General features: G+C 40.1%; 1 protein-coding gene across 2 annotated transcripts in view; it reads left to right on the top strand.

The window, feature by feature from the left end:
- The window catches only part of RMND5B (required for meiotic nuclear division 5 homolog B), a 23,160-nt gene extending 12,842 nt beyond the window's left edge, over window positions 1-10,318 (top strand). For both annotated transcript variants that reach the window (XM_042454854.1, XM_042454855.1), the window contains 8 exons: window positions 4,010-4,155; window positions 5,451-5,585; window positions 6,109-6,209; window positions 6,921-7,087; window positions 7,454-7,619; window positions 7,691-7,793; window positions 7,904-8,058; window positions 8,622-10,318. In XM_042454854.1, the coding sequence (XP_042310788.1) occupies window positions 4,010-4,155; window positions 5,451-5,585; window positions 6,109-6,209; window positions 6,921-7,087; window positions 7,454-7,619; window positions 7,691-7,793; window positions 7,904-8,058; window positions 8,622-8,685 (1,037 nt within the window). In that variant the 3' untranslated portion in view covers window positions 8,686-10,318. The remainder of the gene's footprint in view (window positions 1-4,009; window positions 4,156-5,450; window positions 5,586-6,108; window positions 6,210-6,920; window positions 7,088-7,453; window positions 7,620-7,690; window positions 7,794-7,903; window positions 8,059-8,621) is intronic.
- The last annotated feature ends 3,803 nt before the right edge of the window (window positions 10,319-14,121 follow it).

The raw sequence follows: 14,121 nt of genomic DNA, 5'->3' as shown, positions 1-14,121 counted from the left end.
TAAAGTAGATTAATCAAAATGAGTAATAGAAGTATATAAGCATTGGCCCATAATGAATAACCATATTCATAACTATAAACAAAGTTAATTTGTAAATAAATTGTAACACGGGTCAGGAAATCTGAAAAAGTAGATGATGAGTCTGCTATAGGTAAAGAAATTCATTGTAGAATATGCTCAAATGATAGTCAAGTGAAAATACTGTAGATGGGATAGGGGGAAGGAGGGGTTTATTTTCTCCAGTAAATAATACGCTTTTTGTTGTTTGGGATTTTTACACTTTTTTTTTCTCTCTTTCTCTTTCATCTTTTTTTTTTTTTTTTCTTTTTTTTTTTTTTTTCCTTTTTTTAGTAAATTCTAGGGGGAGGGGGGTAATAACAAAAGGATGTCTAGACTGTTAAATGAACAATTTTTTTTCTTTCTTTTTTTTTTCACTGTATGAATCAAGATTTATGATTGATGACAATGAATAATGACAAATAACTTGTTTGTAACTTTTAATTCACATCCAATTAAAAAAAATAAAAATAAAAATAAAAAGACACGACACAAAAGGAGAAGGGAATGGTCGGGTCGGGGGGGGATCTTAGTTGTAACCCAAGTGTTGTGAGAGTAGTATCGTTGTTCAGGAGATATTGTAGGTCATTCAAGATATGTTGGTGCAGTTTTTGCTCAGAGCCATGTTGACAGCAATTAGAGTTCGCTTACTTTCTCTTGTGGGCATGTCTGTACGTAGTAGGCTATCTTGGTGATCAGTTTGGCTTGGACTGTCTGTTGACTGTATTTGATGGCTATGGTTTGTTTTTAAGAAGCTTTAATACTAATTCCCTGGAACAAATGTGTTTGTGTTTTAGGCTTGGCTGTTGCTGCTAGCTGGAAGCATGCAGCAATATATAGCTATTGTATTCAACAACTTCTAGCCCAACATAAGTCCGGATTTTGTCAAATTCATACAGCAGATTCACTTTCTGAAGCTCCTAGTAAAATTTCTGAATTTTAAGATTCTAAGATTGCTATCCATATATGTTATGTAGAGGGGAGCCAGTTGGGAGTGATTCCAAAATGTTGATCCAAGACAGTTGTGAATAAGTTGGCATAAAGTGGAATACTGCAAACAGTATATCCTTAGCACAAGATAGGATACTGCAGATACCAATGTTGGTGCTACTGACCATAAAATATAAGATGTTCCCAAATCCAGAATAATTGTGGATGAGGAAAGTGCATACAGGTTGAGTCTCTCATATCCAAAATGCTTGGATTTATTTATTTGTTTTAATTTGGAATACCTGTATTTGCCTACACATACATAATGAGCTATCTTGGCAATGGGACTCAAGCCTCAACAAAAAATTTGGGTGTTTTATATGTACCTTATAAACATAGCCTCATTATAATTATACAATATTTTTAATAATTTTGTACATGAAACAAAATTTGTGAACACTGAACCATCAGAAAGCAAAGTTATCACTAACTTAGATTAGATTTTGAGGTTATGGCATAAATTGTGGATGTTGGGAATGGATAGACGCTTGCTGATCTTAATTAAGAATTTATACTCAGATACTAGTATCCACGTAAGAGTAAGTAAAACAGGACAGTTATCAGAAGAGGTTAAAACATCTAAGAGTGTGAGACAAGGCTTGCCCCATTTTTGTTTAATAGCTATGTAAATGATATAATGGGTGCTCAACTGGTCAATAACTCTCATTTTCCTGTGTCCTTGGGAAATCAGAAAATTCTTCTATATGCAGATGATGTGGTCCTTTTGGCACAAAATTTAATAGGTATGAGAAGATTATTGAAAACTTTTGGGGAAGTATGTAACAAAGAACAACTCTGTGTGAACTATACAAAAACAAACGTTATGGTGTTTGGCAAACATCCACCCAAACATAAATGGATACTGAATGAGTTTCAACTGGAACAGGTCAAGCAATTTAACTACTTAGGGGTTTGTTTTTCCGAAAACAGCTCATGGAATAGCCACTTGACATCTGTAAATTTGAAGGCACAACGATCTATTCAAACTGTCTTAAAATTTGCTAGAGTCAAGGGTGGAAATGCAATTGTGCCAACTGAAAGGGTTTATGTAGCAAAGGTCATATCACAGATTACATATGGAGCAGAGGTATGCGGAAGTATTACGACAAATAAATTAGAGGTCTTGCAAAATAAATTCTTAAAACAATATTGGGCCATCCATCAGGAGCACCAGTCACCTACATGTGATCAGAAGTTGGATTAATGCCTATATCTTATCACCTCTTATATGCATCATTTCTTTATTTTGTAAAACTAAAATATTTGGTCAATGAATTAGTAACTCGTGCTGTAGATGAACAAAGAGGTTCTATCTATAAAAATTCATGGCTATCAGAATGTGAGGCAAATTTGAAGAAATTTGGCCTGGATCCTAAAATCTGGTGATGTACAGCATAGTAGGAAACTCATCAAAGAAAGGTTGCAAGAGCATTGTGCTCTGCGGGATGTTAATGTCACTAGAGATTTAAAGTTCTCTTCTAGCTTCCCTTTTCTAAAAGTATGTTTTGGAGAAGAAAAATATCTATCAGAAATAAGTCAGCCTCTTCTTTGTAGGGCTTTTACAGCCCTACGATTCCAGATAATGAAAACCAACTACATTGAAGGGAAATATAAAAAAATTCCCAAGGAGCAGCATACAGTGGTACCCCGGGATACGAATGCGCCGCCTTACGAAATTTCCGGGTTACGAAAAAAATCCATTAAAAAAACCTGTTCCGGGTTACGAAGGTTATTTCGGGTTACGAAAAATTTTTTGGTGCTTTTCGGCGCTATTTCGCACGAAATCGCGGCTTTTCCCCATTAGCGCCTATGGCTTTTTCGCCTTACGAAGATTTTTGGGTTACGAAAGCGGCGGCGGAACGAATTAATTTCGTAACCCGGGGTACCCCTGTACTTGCATTTGTGGAAGTGGGGATATTGAAGACACCATACACTATATGCTATATTGTAAGATGTATAAAACCTCAAGAGATACGTTTCTGAAGAGAAGCTTAGAACTTGTAGCTAACCAAAATGACTTGAAGAAAATCACCTACTTGTTAGCTAATACAACTAAGTCTGTTATGTTCAACACTGCTATATTTGCTGTGAAAGCAGCTAAACTTAGATTAGATTTTGAGGATAAAGGCATGGATTCTGCAGGGATCATGCATGGGAATCTGCAGTAAACATTTGAATGGAGTATGGAAAATTGTGATATGTTTTTGTATGAAATATTTTTAAAATTTTAGTGTAAACATATTGCTCTATATGTTACAGAACTAATTGACTGTGGAAGTTTTAAAGGTAATTTTGTAATTTGATGGGTATAACCTGTATTTGGTTGTCATGAATAAACTGTTCTGTTCGTTTAGTCAGCATAACTATATTCCTGAGATACTTTCAATACTCTGTAGCATTCTAAGAGACAATAGGGTTGGAACCCAGCATGCCCTTGCGGAACCAGAATTGGCAAATCTGTTTGCATGGGTTTAATAATTGGTTAGAGCCAAGTTTCTCTTAGTACTATAGATGAGGGTGGGAATCATGTAGTCCTCTATACTGTATGTTGATTGACTGCAGTTCCCAGCATGTCTGTCTGGCATAGCCAGTGGTGAGGAATGCTGTGAATTGTAATCCAACATCTGTAGAACACTTGACTTCCTTTTCTGGTATAGATGTTAAATTACCATAATAAAGAATTGTGGTATCACTAATTGTGTATGGTCTTGTGTATGGTCACTGCGCTTCTCTATCTGGTTTACACTGGAGCTCAGCCCAGAAGGGTCAGACTGTACCTCTTCCTCCTACTAGGAGATTAGCGAGAGAAAGAATGATTTGTGCATTCTCCTACTCTTTTTCCAGGACATGATTTAATTGATGTTTTGATCTCACTTACTTGTGAGCAGTAACTTTCAGAGTTGTAAGGCAACTGTAAATCCTGGTTTCTTGCACTAAGATACTAGTTCTGCTTCTTCTACAGACTTGCAACGGACACCACTGTCTGCTACACTCTCCCTGGTTATTTCTCAGTGCTGTAAGAATATCAAAGACACTGTGCAGAACTTAGCTTCAGACCACAAAGACATTCACAGCAGCATTTCTCGTGTGGGAAAAGCAATTGATAGAGTGAGTAATTTTATCTGCTTGGTTTGGACTCCAGCAACAAGATGAAAACCAAAGCTTATCCTTCGTGCACTGTGAAAACAAGTGTCAGTCCAAGAGCTTTCCTGTCACCTGATATTTCTGAACTATGGAAATTTCCTTCTGCTATTTTGTACTTTAACAGTAATCACTCTGCACTCAAAATAGACTGCTCTTCTTCCAGAAATTCAAACATGCCTTTTATCAGCGTTAACCTAAAAACTAGAATTCTGCATGAAAGAATCACAAATTCTCTTCCATTAAATAATAGATTATATAAAGGGATGTGTATACTTTGTAATAGTCAGACAATACTGGTGTCCTTTTCTTGACAAAAATGGTTTTAAAAGGAAGGGTTTTATTTTGTCGCGTTAAAAGTGAAAACTTGAGAGGAGGCAGTAAGACTTGAGTGATTCAGTGATCATCAGAGAGGTCTTTCCAGACATTTCCCAAGTAGAGAGACATGCACAACAATTAGGTGAATATGATTAAAAAGTTATATTTCATAAGAAAAAAAAAGAGAGTTCCAGTTCCCAGGCTACCTAAAGTTCCATTAGAAATCTTGTGGTGACTGTGTAGACTACTTTCTGCAGTTGCTGTGATGCCAACTTACATTGCTTTTTAACATGCAAAAAGATCCATCAGTAGTTTTGCACTCATTTTTAAAGCCAAGCTAAAAAAACCCACTATGATAACAGTAATAATATGAACTGACTTTGGGGTGAAATGCTTCAGTTAATAACTAAATAAAAGAAGTAATCTTATCTCAGTTAAGAGACTGGATGTGGAGTCCCTATCCAGTTGAAGATGTTGGTGGAAAGGCCCTACCTGCATTTGTTGCAGTGTTCCTTTGGTGTTAAATATGTTTTGTTGGAGTGTTCATAGGCCTTTTCTACATACTCTACTCCTTGCTTTGAACGGGCCTTAATTTTGGTGAAAAAACTGATCTTCAAGCTTTATTCAAGCCCCTGAGTTTTATTGATTTCTTGTCTTTTAAAGAATGAATTATTGGCAGCAAGTGAACAACAAAATAGTTGTTCTGTATTGGCAATGCGCAGATTTCATAGTACAATATAGCTTAGCTCTTGTTGTGTCATATATTTTAATCTGCTTCTTTGCAGTCAATGTTTAGTTCATAATAATTTGTACAGTAATCCTAGCTGTACTATACTCAGTGGTGATGGGAAATAGGTAGTTACTTTGGGATATACAATACTGGATGTAAGAATGTGTGCTGTTTCTTAGCTCTTCTGAATGGCTGACTTTTAGTTCTGTTCCAGAATTTTGATGCAGACTTGTGTGGCATTGTTCCTGCTGTGGTCTGGGAGTCCCAAGAGAAGCAGATACTGGTGATGGCCATCATAGAGCATCTCTACCAACAGGGGATGCTGGGAGTAGCTGAAGAAATGTGTCAGGTACTGGAGCAAAAATAGTGTTTGCATGGTGTATAGAAGTCTGTTATTATAATACTATGTTGTCTTGTGGCTGGTGGATGGCCATTGAACTCTGCCAGGTGACGGTTTTGTTTCTTGACCGGAAATGGCTGGCTTGACTCTGGCAACTAATTCTACTGTGAAGAGCAGCTGATTGACTATTCTGCTACCTGCCAAGAGTCCCTCCTCACACAAAAAGTTTCTATCCTAAAAAAGGCCAGTTGCACCCCCAGAAGTGCTGTGATGGAATTGGCCATGAAAATGTTATGAGGGAGTGACTGTTTTACCTCAAAACGCTTTCCCCCCAAATTAGAAATAGCCTTAGAATCATACTCAGTTCTGAAGAAGAGCAAATGCATCCCCCTAAGATCTGGAGTGACCTCCTTGATGCCTTAATTATGCTGTGGAGACTTAATTCCTGAGAATGTTTCCATTTTCTTCTCTTTTTTCCTGAGAAGAAAACTGAGATAGGTTTTAAATCTAATTCTGGATTTCCCTGCAACAGGAATCCACTGCAAATGTGGATGTAGACTTCAAAAAGCCATTCCTGGAACTTAACAGCATACTAGAAGCTCTGCACAAACAAGACTTGGAGCCTGCTCTGAGGTAATAAGGAAGAGCTGTGTAGCGTTTTGTACTTTCCCTCTTCTACTGTACTTTCTGGACCAGGACACTTGGCAAGACCTCTTGGATAGTCAGTTTCCTCACTAGCCATTGAGTGTATCTGGATGGGAGGAGTGCTGGGATAGGGGGCAGGAAGAGGATGTAGTCTTCCATTTTGATAAGCACTGTGAAATTTTGTTTGCTTTGCTGTCACTGCATAATCTCTATGACACATGTGATCTTACAGAATGGTGAGACCATAATGTCACTGTCCATAACCTGCCTTAGTGCCTTAGCCTTCATGATTTGCAAATTTGTAACTTAGGCCCTAGACAGATGGGCCCTTTGCGACATCATGGCGATGTGCTAGGGTTGCTTTGGGGTGGCATGTGACGAGGACGTTGCAGCTGCACAGCACCATCCACACGGCACACACAGGTGCTTCAGCTGCGCAGCGTACAAACAGCACTGTGCAGCTGTGATGCCATCGTGCCATCTCTGGTGGTTTGTGGCGGTGCAACTGCGCCGCAAAAAGGAGACGCCTCCTTGGTTGCTGCAGCACTGCTGCAGAGCAAGGAGGAGCCTCCCCGGCGCTTCTTTTGGGTGCTCCATACGCGCCTTAGATTCAAGTGATCCTCTTTTACTCCGACAGCCACTTCAAGGACAGCTTTCTCCATAGATTCTGGTACTGAACAGTGTTGTTCTCTTGTCCAGCTGGGCGATATTCCATAGGCAGCAGCTGGCAGAATTGAACAGTTCTCTCGAGTTCCGGCTGCATCGGCTCCACTTTATCAGGCTCCTTGCTAGTGGTCCAGGAAAGGAGCTGGAGGCCCTGAGCTACGCACGCCACTTCCAGCCCTTTGCACATTTACACCAGCAAGGTGAGGCTCTTCTCAGAAACCTATTCTGGTACTTTTCTCCAGAAGTACTCTTTTGGTAAGGGCTGGTCTTTCTCTCCTGGGTCTCCCTCTGTTGTAAACCTTGTCCTGAGTGCCTCAGGGCAGTGTTTCTCTGGGCCAGGACCAGGGTGAGCAGTTCCCAGATTTTGCCTACTGGTGTTTATTCTATTCTTCTTCTTCTTTTTAAGTAGGGGAAGGCTTAGTGTCACCCCGAGTGAAAATGAAAAAGTTGTTGGCTTGGTCTGTTTGCTGTCATGTTTCTGATTATTTGGTTACAGAACAAGCCAGGTGACTGTGTGCATGGAAGCATGTAAATGTGAGGGGTGTTTTCTTTGTCTTGTTACTCAGAGATTCAGGTCATGATGGGCAGCTTGGTGTACCTGCGCTTGGGCCTCAGAAACTCCCCATACAGGCACTTGCTGGATGATAGTCATTGGGGTGATATTTGTGAGACTTTCACACGTGATGCCTGTGCCCTACTGGGACTCTCTGTGGAGTCACCTCTGAGTGTCAGGTAAAGCTTGATTAGGGGTGGGACTGGGGCAGGGCTGTGGGCAGGGCTGAGCTCTTGCTCTCTCTTTGCAGCTTTGCTGCAGGGTGCGTAGCACTGCCAGTGCTTATGAACATCAAGGCTGTGATTGAGCAGAGACAATGTACAGGCGTCTGGAGCCACAAGGATGAGCTACCAGTGAGTGCCTGGCCCATTCTGGGGAGCCGTTTTATGAGGCAAGAGATACACGATGGGATTGGGACTGTAACAGCTACCTGGTGGATGTAACTTATTCTCTGTTCTAACAGATTGAAATTGAGCTAGGGATGAAATGCTGGTACCACTCAGTCTTTGCATGTCCCATCCTGCGCCAGCAGACAACAGACTCTAACCCACCTATCAAGCTAATCTGCGGACATGTTATCTCTCGAGATGCCCTCAACAAGCTCATCAATGGAGGGAAGTAAGTGATTTTACCTAAGTTTGCCCAGAGTTTGAGGAGAAGGATGAGATTTTACAGGATAATTGTACACAAATAAGATACAAAATCTCATTATTAAATTATATTTAGGAAGTCTTTCTGAGTCCACACCCTCACTTTCTTGGTAAAGCTACATTGTGTCTGCTGCCCTCTGCTGGATAAATAGGAAGGACCGTAAGAGTCCTTGTAAGAGATGATCTAGCATCACTCCCTTCAGCAAGGTTGGGAATTGTGTAGCCTTCTATAGTTGTTGACCTGCAGCTCCTGCCACCCCTCCTCATTGGCTAAACTGCGTAGGGCCCCTGGAAATTGCAGTTTAATACTTGGAGGGCCACACTCCTGCCCTAGTTTTAAAGGCAGGGATTTGTAAAATGTTACCATGGATCAAACCCTTTAAGGCAGCTAGATACAAGCACATAGATGGGACAATCCAGCAGAAAGCATGAGGCAAAGCCAGCTTTCTGCAACCTTGCTTCTGTGAAAACTAGCTGTTAACAAGCAGTGTTAGTGTTGTAAGACCTTATTTCTGCCTCTTCTTTCTACAGGCTGAAGTGCCCATATTGTCCCATGGAACAGAACCCAGCTGATGGAAAGCGCCTCATCTTTTGATAATAAGAAGCCTTGGAAGTAAATTTGTGAAAATGCGGGGATAATGTTTAATGAGAAGTGCTGTGTATTTGCAACAATACATAGTGTCTTGCTTGGGAATGGCCCCAGCTGCTATAGCTATGGAAATTTTCTGGGGCTAGATAGGTTTTCTAGTGTGAGGCAAGACATGATTCTATATTCCTGTCAGCATATAACTGTCACTGTCTCCGAGACCCCTTCTTTGTTGACATGTGTCAACACCTCCTGATGCAGTTTTCTTGTTGCAATAGGGGTTGTACAACAATCAGAAGAACTGCTGCTGTTTTTAAACTTTGAAACAGGCTTTGATTTCAATCAGTTTGAAGTGAGGAAAATTCGTTTTTGTTTTGCTCCTAATGTATGGTTTGGCAACAAGGGAGTGTAGAAAGGTGGGCTACATCTAATTTAAGTTAGGAAAAAAATGGAACTTGCTTTGAAGAAAGGTTTAAAATAGTTTGGAAAGGAATCTTGGCCCACTGGCTTCACTAAAGGTCATGTTTGTGCCTACAGCCATACACAATGAAGTAATCACAAGAGTTAATGCTTCTGGACAAAAAAACAAAAAAACCCTCTCCATCCCCTAGTATTATGGGAGAAGCACGCAGACCTGCTGTGAATATATATTAGTGTCCTACTGCTGTATTTGCTGAGTAGGAAGAACCAACTAAGCTTCATTTTAAACAATGAAACTTATAATGACCAGTGCAGGGTAAGAAAACTGGTACAATAGGAATTAGGACCCATATAGGCATATAGATAAGATACAATTCAACTTTCCTCCTTGTACTGCAATGTGTGTTCCTTAAAAATGGTAATATAGGTCCTGCTATATAAACAAACTATTTCTGACAATGGTATGAGAAGGACCCTAGAAAACATATATATGATACACATTCTTAACAGGGATATTACATCTACTTTTATAGCTACCCATAAAACATCCCTGAAGATAGAGTGAAAAGTAGGTACATCTACTGGCAGAGTTCATAAAAATCAAGAACTGATATTCTAGTAAACTGTTTCAAGAGCTGAGCCTACCTCCTTTAGGAAAAATGATATGTAAGTTATTTATAAATAACTATTGATGCTTTAAAGATAAATATGTTCTAATTCAAAGGCTACTGGACCAGGTCAGTGCCTACAACTTAAATTTGAAATAAGTGAGCAACATTTGACTGTAAGATACAGTCTTTCTAATGTTGTTGTAGCCCACAGATATAATCTTGGGGCTTTATCTGACTGCATATGATCATTATTTTACCTTTCTCTAGGGCACAAATAACTGCTATGACTATGGAAGAAATGGCATAGGAATATACCTAAATAAATTTTTTCAGATAGCTTGGTAGATACTTCTGGTGTTGGCTTATTTAAAACCATATATTACATACAGTATTGCTTCTAAAGGTCTTCAGCCAAGTAAGATACATATACAGAACTGGTGTGAATGTTGGATTATGACTCCATGGTTAAAATCTCTGCTCAGCCACAGAAATACACTGGAGACCTTCAGCAAACCACGTTCTCTTAGCCCAAAAGGAAAATAATGGAAAAGCTTCTCTAAAAAAATGTTGCCAAGAAAATCCCAAATAAAATCACTGTATGTTGGAATGAACTTCAATGCATGTAGCAAAAAGGTTCTGTATATTAGTCCCAGCCACACCTTTCTACTGTACTATGGTGGGTTACAGACCGTCGAAAAGCGGCGCTCTGCCACTGCCGCCAGTTGCTGCATCCGGGAACCGCAGCAGCCAAACCGCACGGTTCCTAGACACAGCGAAGCGCCAAAATGGCGCTTCTTCTTGCGCCCCGGATGGGACGCGACGTGTGGACGCTATGCGTCTGATATGACAAAATAGCGGTGCCTGTGTGTATAGGGCGCTGCCATTATTACGCCTCCATCACGTGCTAGGGGTGAGGCCGGTATGGACGCTAGGTACTCGGCCAACCCCTAGCATGTGACAGGGGCACCACAAAGGCCCATTTGTAAAGGGCCTATATCACCTTTCATTTTTTGTGCAGTGACTGATAGCACCAGTTCTCAACATTTGGTCCTCAAACATCCCAGAACCTCAGGCAGTGGTAAGGGATTCCATGAGTTTAAATCCAAATCATCTTGACCAAAGATTGAGAACTGATTTAGGTTACATAAACTGAAGCAGAAAAAAAAGTGGGTCTTATAGCAGTATAGAAGTACTAATTCTTACCTTTGAACTCAGACTTAGCTGAAACATCAGTAGGGTTAAAAAGCGGCATAACATGGCAGATGAATTATCAACAGCAAATATAGGTGAGCATAGCTAGTGAAGGAAGAATATGCAATATATATGGGACATAGCTCCACAAACATTTGGAAAACATTTTATTACATTTATATTTTCATAAGAACACCAGATTTCCTTTGCAGCCAGATATAAATCCATTTCTTAACACAGGCAGCTTATTTCATTGCAAAACTACAGCTGAACCAGGCAAAAGTTTCTGGTTTGCAGTACCCTTCACCCTATTCTGTGGAGTAGGGCTAGTTTTCCTGTCCAAATGTTCAAAATCTGTGTGTCTAAAGCTCAACTGCACAGAACCTAAAGGAAGAGTTAAATCAGTCCACAAGCATATCTTGTTAATGTTCACAATGGAAGGGGAAGGGCTTTCACCTCCTCCAAACATTCATCATAGGCTTCCTGGTATTCCTCATGGGCCTTTATCAAGATAACACACGTTGGACGTTTTGAGCCTGCAGCTGCTCCCAAGTCCTGAGAAAAGAAAACAGAAAAGTGCTCACATACCCAGTTTACAAGCTATTTAACAAATAATCAGACAGCTAAACTGTTACACAGACTGTGGTGGTTTACACAAACATATTGCATAATGCAACATGAATGGCTCTACTATTTTAGATTATGACAAATGAGTTTCCTTCCAATCAAAATAAAAACTCAATTTTAACCCCTCTCCCAAAAGCCTACAGTGCAGCAATGAAGAAACTCAAGTCACATATGACAAATGATACTTAAATAAAATAATGGCAGAGAGATTCTGACATTATTTCAGAAATGTGCTATGGAGACAGGGTCTTGAAGATTAAATGTGTGAAAGAAGTTGTAACATAAACTTTGGTAGTTTTTTGCTTTTTAACCCAGTGTCAGACCAGATCCTCTGTATTAGACAATGTGAGGCCAGGTGGAAGCCAGGACATCTGGCCTGTGTGGCCAACCCCTGACAGTATGCATAGCCACCCTGAAACTGGACACCACATTTAACAAATGATAAAGATACTATCTACTACTATTTAGTAGTCTATTGTTGATGTACCAAAACCTGCTGCAAACGTGTTTTTGCCATTTCTGTCCTCCTTCCCCATGCTCATGTTCAGTAGTATTAAATCTAGACTAATTATACTCCTGGAACACATCCCAAACCAGGAAAAAATTGAATGTATAAAACAGGGACAACTTTGACTATAGGTCAGGCCAGTATAGAGCATTTAGTACTCTATAATATCATCAGAGAATGCAATTTAATAAACAGAGACAAAAATGGAAAGAGAAGTAATAAATAATATTGGCTATGGGACTATTTGAACTTGAAGGGGGAAAATATTGTACCAGGTGAAATGGAAAGGACAATAGTTGCAAAGAACCCTTGTAGGTTCCCACTTGACACACAAGAAAAGGGGTCTGTTTCCTGTTTTTCCTCTAAATCATTACCGTTTTGGAGGGGATGTAGACATATGGAAAATCCCTGTCCTCACACATGATGGGGATGTGGCAGTAAACATCAATAGGTAGTGTATCCCCCGCAAGAACTGTGATCCTAAGAGAAACAGACAAGATAGCATATAAGTACTGACTATCTTATTAATCTCTCCAGTCTTTCAAAACGTAATAAAGCTACAACACTGGATAGCTGCAGTGAGTCTCATCAGCCTTAGCAGAATTTCTGAATAAATGTGGCATGCATAAAGGTTTTCCCTTGACACGAATGTCTAGTCAAGTCCAACTGTAGGGGGTGGTGCACGCCGTTACTAAGCTGAAGAGCCAGCATTGTCCGAAGACGAATCCTGTGGTCACGTGGTCAGCATGACTGCACTAAATGCTGTTACTTTCCCACTGAAGTGATACCTATTTATCTACTTGCATTTGCATGTTTTCAAACTGCTAGCTGGCAGAAGCTGGGACTGGTGATGGGAGCTCATCCCATCATGTGGCACTTGGGCCATGAACTGCTAATCCTCCAACCTTATGATTGTCAGAATTGGTGTCTAAACCACTAAGCCACCACATCCCTTATGCATAAAGAAATTTTAAGATGAAATCTCTGCCACCAAGAAAAAAAAAGATATTTAAAATTTAGTGGAGGGCAGCACTCACTTATCAGATTCTTAAGAGACTCTCCTGTTCACACTCACAGATGTGAGAAAGAGGCAAATTAGTCCAGCCGTGCAAGAGATTGGAGTTAGCACTATGCAGAGTCAAATGAAAACAATGCTTTTGCTGCTGTTGACTGCCTCCTGGATTATGGCAACCCCTTCACAGAGTTTTCACAACAAGATTTGTTCAGAAGGGGTTTGCCATTGCCTTTCTCTTAGGCTGAGAGTCAATGTTATTCAGTAGGTTTCCCTAGCCAAGACAGGATTAGAATCCTGGTCTCCCAGTCCTAGTCAAACATTCAAACTACATCATACCTGCCTTCACAATGAAAATAATGACCAACACAAAAGGGTAACTCCACCAGAAGTGTTTTTGCTGGTTGATATATTGCCTATATTCATTACTGTTCATGCAAAGAACACCTTTCCACATTCTCACACCCATGCTGCCTCATTTTCTTTTTCTTCTGTGTGTGGTCCTTTTCACAAACAGTACTTCACTATCCCACAGCTCATGGTAGGTTAGAAGGAAAGAGGCATTTTTATAGGATTGTAGCATATTTTAGACTACTGTATAGTAGATTGCCAAAAATATTATCGCTGTTGATAACAAGCTATTTCTTACAGGGTTTGTTTTTACAACCACATGTACATATTTCACTCTCCCACATGACACAAATAAATTATTCATGAAGATCAGTAACAATACAAAGAGAGCATATGGTTCCAAGATCTGCAGTTGGATGAGTAGACTACACCCAGCAATGCTGTGTCGAGCTAGACACAGAAGCACTGAGGATGGCCGACTGCCTAAAGAATAGTATGGATTTCTACATTGGCAGCAGTTGGAATTTGCACTGGATCACTGCTACTCAAAGTGGTGGTTAGTGAGCTGGTGCACATCCACAAGCGATTAGCTGCCAGTCCATATGTTTTCCAGGAGGAAAAAGACTTATAGTCAATGGACACACATATGGTCTTGGCACATGGCATATTAAACAGGAAAAATCTTGCCGTCCCTCACATCAGATACCTTAAGAAGCAATACGCCA

Source organism: Sceloporus undulatus, chromosome 2 (genome assembly GCF_019175285.1).
Source record: "Sceloporus undulatus isolate JIND9_A2432 ecotype Alabama chromosome 2, SceUnd_v1.1, whole genome shotgun sequence".
NCBI lineage: Eukaryota > Metazoa > Chordata > Lepidosauria > Squamata > Phrynosomatidae > Sceloporus > Sceloporus undulatus.
The sequence above is the reverse complement of the archived record's forward strand: the minus strand, read 5'-3'. Positions and strand labels throughout refer to the sequence as shown.